We start from the raw sequence: 5,602 nt of genomic DNA, 5'->3' as shown, positions 1-5,602 counted from the left end.
TTGGCTGAGGCTTTTCAATTATTTGAGTGTGTGGTAATATACATAAATTCAGACAAAATTCAGTTGAAGACATATTTCTAATTTTTCTCTAAAGAGCCAACTCCTTTCATCTCTCTGAACATACAGAGGGCTCTGTCCCTGTATGCTGCCCATGGGAACAGGTTGCCCAGAGAAGATGTGGCTGCCCCATCCCTGGAAGTGTTCAAGGCCTGGTTGGATTTGGCTTAAAGCAACTTGGGTTCCCTCCTTCCTCCTGGCCTCAGTAATCCAAGGAATAATCTGGGGAGCATTCTGGAGGTCAGAGCTCAAGGGCTTGGCAGTTCTGTAAGGACGGAAGGATGCCCAGAGGGGATCCTGCCATGGTGTGCCTTGCTCCCTGTGCTCCCACCATATCCCCTGATTTGGGAAACACAAAGAGGATATTCCCAACACACTTTAGGGATGGCATTCACCCCTCACCCCCTCACCTGGGGCCCAAATGGTCTGTCAGACCCCCGAATCCCTCTCATTTTCTGTGCAAGCACAGTTACCACAGCTCCTCTATCAATAACAAATAAATAACTTGCTTTGTTGTTCCAGTGAGTGCTTTGGGATTTGAACTTTTTCTGTGTCTCTCCTCTCATTTTTCCTCTTATCCTGCACATCAGGTGATGCATTCTCCATCAGGTCACTGCTGCCAGTTGGATAAATACAGGTTAGCAGGTCTCTGGAACTGGAACTGGCTGAGGAGAGATTTTTTTTCTCTGCCCGGACAAATCTCACAGAATTCTTGAAGAAAAAATCTTGGTAGTGCTTTATGACTTGTTTGCTTTCCCTCAAACAAAAAGACAGATTTGGTACAATGGGAATAAATGAGGGGTTAGGTCTCTCTCTCGTGGTTTTTCCCTCTATGGCTTGAGGAGTGATTGATCTCTTTTTGACACCTGATTTTAGAAAATCCTTCATGCCTGAGAGCCAAGGCTGGACCATGGGGCCTTTTCATGCTGGAGCTATCTAAGGTGGAACCTAAGCTCTTGTCTGTCTTCTTAGCAGTCTTTACTTTGGTTTTGGGTGTTTTTCTGCTCAAGCTTTTGCTTCTCATGAAGGAAAGCCTCTGTAACAGGATCTTCTGGTTCCTACAATTCCTCCAAGGATTTTCCAAGACCCCACGGTGCCTGGATGCCAGGTGATTCCCAGCTGAATATCACTCAGTGATAGAAAAGCCTCAGTGCTTTTCTCAGCTCAGCTCCTCTGGCCTGCAACGATCTGGTTTCTCCCAAAGAAGAGGGCAGGATCTCAGCCACCCTTGGTTTCTTTAGTCCCTGACAATGTGAGAGGATGATTCAGCCCCTCATATCTGAAGTGTCTTTTGGAAGTGCCCTCTCCTCTTTTTCTTTTGTTCTCTGCTGACTGCAAAAGGTGCTGAGATGCACAAGACTCCCAGCACTGGTGCTTCTGATGCTCAGAAGCTCCTGGAACACAACCCCTGCATCCCTGGATGGGATGGAAGTGGGGTTTCAGCTGTGGTCACAGGCTGTGAGCCCTGCTGTGGAGCTGGGCAGCCTGGCTGCCCTTTCAGTGCCCAGCCACCTCAGCTCTCTGGCAGAGCCCGCGGCTCCGGCGGCGGGCACGCTGCCCATTGCCCGGCAGCCCAGGGTGCCAGCTGACCCCTTAAAGGAGGCTTTAAGTGGAACAGAAATGAAAAACAGCTGTAACCAGAAATGCATGTTAAGCAGGATCTGTGCTGTGACACCATGAGATAAATGGATCTCCCACACCACTCCTAAATCAAAACAAGGACACTCTCAAGAGCTGCTTTGGGACTGATGTTACAGTTGGAGACCAAGCTTATTTTTCTTTCTTTTGCAAAAGTATTTTTTGTTGAAAGTTTTTGTTTTGTCAGACAAAAATTGATGCTCTGCATCATTTGTTAGTCCTACTTCCCTGCCAGTCCTGCCATGATCCCTGTGCCAGGGGCGTCAGGCCCCTCTCAAGTGGCAGAGGCACTTTGTCGTGTGTTACAAAAAACTTTCCCCTTCTTCAACCTGAATCTGACCATTTTTCCTTGCTTGGAAGAAAGCTGTTTCATTTATTTGGAAGAAATACTGAATTTCTGCTTCAAGGAGAGGCAGAAAAGAAGCAAATTAATGAAACCCAGGGTCAGGTTATGAAGACCCATGGAGCAGCTCTCTTTCACAAGCGTCTTTGAGATGCCCACCAGGGTGTCCTGCTCAGCCTGCTTGATTCCACAGGGGACATGCCAGCACCCCTGGGCATCCTGTGCCTCACAGCCTGCTGCCTGGCATCATCCCTCCAGGACATCTGGCACCGATTCCAACCAGACTGTCATTTCCAGGTCAGTCTCCGCATTTCTGCTGACCATGTTGCCTCCATCATGAGATCATGTCTTTCCAGAGGAATCCTGCTAATGCCTTCATTCTGCCAGGCCGGTATATATAGGGGGAGCTTCCCTGGGGCTGCACTCCAGCCAAGGCATCGCCGTCTCCCCAGCAGCGGTGCTGCCCCTTCTGCTCTCCCCTTGCAGCCACAGGTCTCAGCAGCAGCAGCAGCATGGACATTACCATCCAGCACCCCTGGTTCAAGCGTGCTCTGGGACCCTTCATTCCAAGCCGTTTGTTTGACCAGTTTTTTGGAGAGGGTCTCCTGGAGTATGACCTCCTGCCTTTGTTCTCGTCCACTATCAGCCCCTACTACAGGCAGTCCCTCTTCCGCAGCGTGCTGGAGTCGGGCATTTCAGAGGTAAGGGCCCTTTCATTTCCTCTCCTTTCCTTCCTCTCCCTCCTTACGCCTCCAGCTGCTCCTCTCCACCCACATCTCACACTGCTCTAGCCCCATGTGAGGGGACGAGGAAGACCCCAAAGCCACTGCCAGGCACAGCCACCCACCCCTTCTTGGGCACAAAGGGAAGTCCTCACGGGGGACAAAGCTTCCCTTTGAGAAACAGGAACCATTCTGCCTCCTTTTGAGGGTTGTTTCCAACACAAGAAGGCTGGTTTGGTTGCTCTGTGCCCACCACCTGTGTAGCAAAGAAGAGCAAGGCTGCTCCAGAGTAAGTGCCTGTGAGGGCAGCTTGCCATGGGAGTGCAAGTGGGAGCTTTCTCCACCTCCTCCTCCACCTTGGGAGCTTGGTGGTTTTTGCAATCCCTCACTGAAGGACCCCTGAGCAATTTTCTGACGGGAACTGTAGGGGAATGTGTAGTTGTGGGGGCCATGAGCCGAAATTCAGGTCCAGGTGCTTTCTATAGCCCTCTCTTACTGCTTTCCTCCCAGAGCTACGACCACAAGGAAACCATAAATCACTGAAAGGACAAAACATGTGCTACCAGAGAGTCCTACACTGGTTTCCATCCCCTTTCTCTGCCTGGTCCATCTGGCAGGTCACTGAGTGCTAAAGGGTCCCTGGCACAAGAATAGCAGCAAGGAGTAACACCTCTCCCCAGAGCAGTAGCCAAGGTGCAGACACCAGCCATGGCCTCCTGGTGACACCTCCCACAGCCTCCCAGTGACACTGTCACCTCCCACGGCCTCTCAATGTCCCTGAGTCCCCACAGTGAAAAGAAGACCCCCACTGAGGTTCACAGTCACAGAAGGAGAAAGCGCCAGACCAGCCCTTTTTTGGCCTTTGATCTGTGGTGATGTTGGCAGTGCCCCACACCCGGAGCTGGGCCCTCACTGTGTGACAATGCTCGTTTCAGGTGAGGTCTGATCGGGACAAGTTCACAATCATGCTGGATGTAAAACACTTCTCTCCCGAAGACTTGAGTGTGAAGATTATTGATGACTTTGTGGAAATCCATGGCAAGCACAGTGAAAGGCAGGTAAGTGGAGGTGACGGTGATGGTGGAGCAGCTGGGGAGTCCAGCTCTGTTTTCCTTCTTTCCAACGGTTCTCAGCTGAAGGAAAAAAAAAAGAATATATCAGAAGAAGGAGTTAATTATGAATTGTCATTATTGGCATGGGCTGTTTCCATAGAGCCCCCACCTGATATCTGACAATAACAAGCTAATCCACCCCTCTTTTGTTTATTTTCAATCATCATCTTCCATAACCATCAGATGACCATGTCCATTGTTCACTAATAACACTGGGCCAGACACAGAACATCATCTGGCACTGCTGAAGCATGGCTGAGTTTTCATAAGCCAGAATCCTTAGTGAAAACAGAGTTTTTATATGCCAATCTGGGAGAGAAAAGCAAGAGCAAACAAAACAAAAGAAAACCAACCAAGTGCCTCAGGCTTGGAAACTTTTAACATGGATGTCATGGAAATATCTGTGGGGGTCGAAAAGTGAATTATACCAGCAGGGGTTTAATTCTTCTCATACACATTTTTGGCCAGACAAGGCTCTAGCCTGGAAACAGTATGTATTTTTAAATGTAGTTATTATTCTCATGGCCAATTAAAAAAAAAAAATTGCACTTCTCATTCTTTGGACCAAAAAAAGAAGGGGGTCAAGACTGTGTACTTCGGCTGACTCAGCATTGCAGCCTGGTAAATAAATACATGGGTGCACACGTCTGCCTTGCCTTTACCTTCCCAGGCCCCCAGACTTTGTCTCCAAGCACTGTATCCTTTGAAATCAGAAGCCCAAATCAGATTCCAGCCTGGCATAAAACTATGGCCAAAATCATTCCCTGCTGCCGTGCTCAGCTCTCGCAGCTTCACAGTTGTTGGGGGGACACCTGCCCCGACAAACCTGTGAAATTAAACCCAGCAGAGGTGTGCCCAGCGGCCTGGCAGTGCAGTGTCACACTCAGCCAGGGTGATTGTGGATCTCCTGCCCTGAGGGAGCTGGACAAAGGGAGTTTCTGACACGCCTTCCCCCCTTTCCCCACTGCCTCTCAGGATGACCACGGCTACATCTCCCGGGAATTCCACCGCCGGTACCGCCTGCCCGCCAACGTGGACCAGGCTGCCATCACCTGCTCGCTGTCCAACGATGGCATGCTGACCTTCTCGGGCCCCAAGGTCCCCTCCAACATGGACGCCAGCCACAGTGAGAGGCCCATCCCTGTGTCCCGCGAGGAGAAGCCCACCTCCGCGCCCTCCTCCTGAGCCCGCCGGCCGCCGCGCTGGGCAGGCTGCCACCACCCGCGGGCCTCGCTCCCAGAGCCTTTGCGTAGATATCAGTGAATATCTAGAGGGGTTTCTTCTTCTGTTGGTTCCTCCCCCACTTTGTTTCCTCCTTTTTTTTGTTTTCCTATTTTTTGTTTTCCCCCTCTTCCCTTGGGTGGAACGAGGGGCTGGGTGAGCAGCTGGTGGACTTGGAAGCTTAAACCTCGTGGGGATGGCAGGGATGGCAGTGCTGCCATGCTGCTGTACTTGCTGAAAGGGTCTTCGTCCGGTGCTGCAGCCCCTATCCACCATCAGGTAGGAAGGAGTGCACGAGTAACGCTGGCTGCTGGTGCACCAAGCCTCGAGGCAAGGCTTGGGACAGGGGAAAAGCCCTGCAGAATTGCTGTACCCCACTCAGGGTTAAACTGGTTACTCTCAAACAGCAACAGAGCCAAGCCCCACACTCAAGACCCCGCGTCCATGTGGCGAACCTGCCATGAGTTCCTTGCAACTGCAGGAGAAATAATAACAATAATAATAACTAC

At 50.8% G+C, this 5,602-nt stretch overlaps 1 protein-coding gene across 1 annotated transcript; it reads left to right on the top strand.

Annotated features, from left to right (window-relative positions):
• The first annotated feature begins 2,544 nt into the window (after positions 1-2,544).
• On the top strand, positions 2,545-5,057 carry CRYAA (crystallin alpha A). Its single transcript, XM_041399872.1, has 3 exons — positions 2,545-2,739; positions 3,696-3,818; positions 4,848-5,057. Exons 1-3 carry the CDS (start codon positions 2,551-2,553, stop codon positions 5,055-5,057), a joined length of 522 nt encoding a protein of 173 aa, XP_041255806.1. The 5' UTR covers positions 2,545-2,550.
• The last annotated feature ends 545 nt before the right edge of the window (positions 5,058-5,602 follow it).

The sequence above is a fragment of the Onychostruthus taczanowskii genome, unplaced genomic scaffold, assembly GCF_017590055.1.
Source record: "Onychostruthus taczanowskii isolate IOZ18803 unplaced genomic scaffold, ASM1759005v1 scaffold17, whole genome shotgun sequence".
Lineage (NCBI taxonomy): Eukaryota > Metazoa > Chordata > Aves > Passeriformes > Passeridae > Onychostruthus > Onychostruthus taczanowskii.
This window is presented reverse-complemented; position numbering and strand designations above follow the sequence as displayed.

Excerpts from the sequence above, each read along its gene's own strand:
- CRYAA (XM_041399872.1), top strand. The coding sequence starts at position 2,551 with ATGGACATTACCATCCAGCACCCCTGGTTCAAGCGTGCTCTGGGACCC. Across the intron at positions 2,740-3,695 it reads TGGAGTCGGGCATTTCAGAG|GTGAGGTCTGATCGGGACAA; the intron begins GTAAGGGCCCTT and ends TGCTCGTTTCAG. Across the intron at positions 3,819-4,847 it reads GCAAGCACAGTGAAAGGCAG|GATGACCACGGCTACATCTC; the intron begins GTAAGTGGAGGT and ends ACTGCCTCTCAG.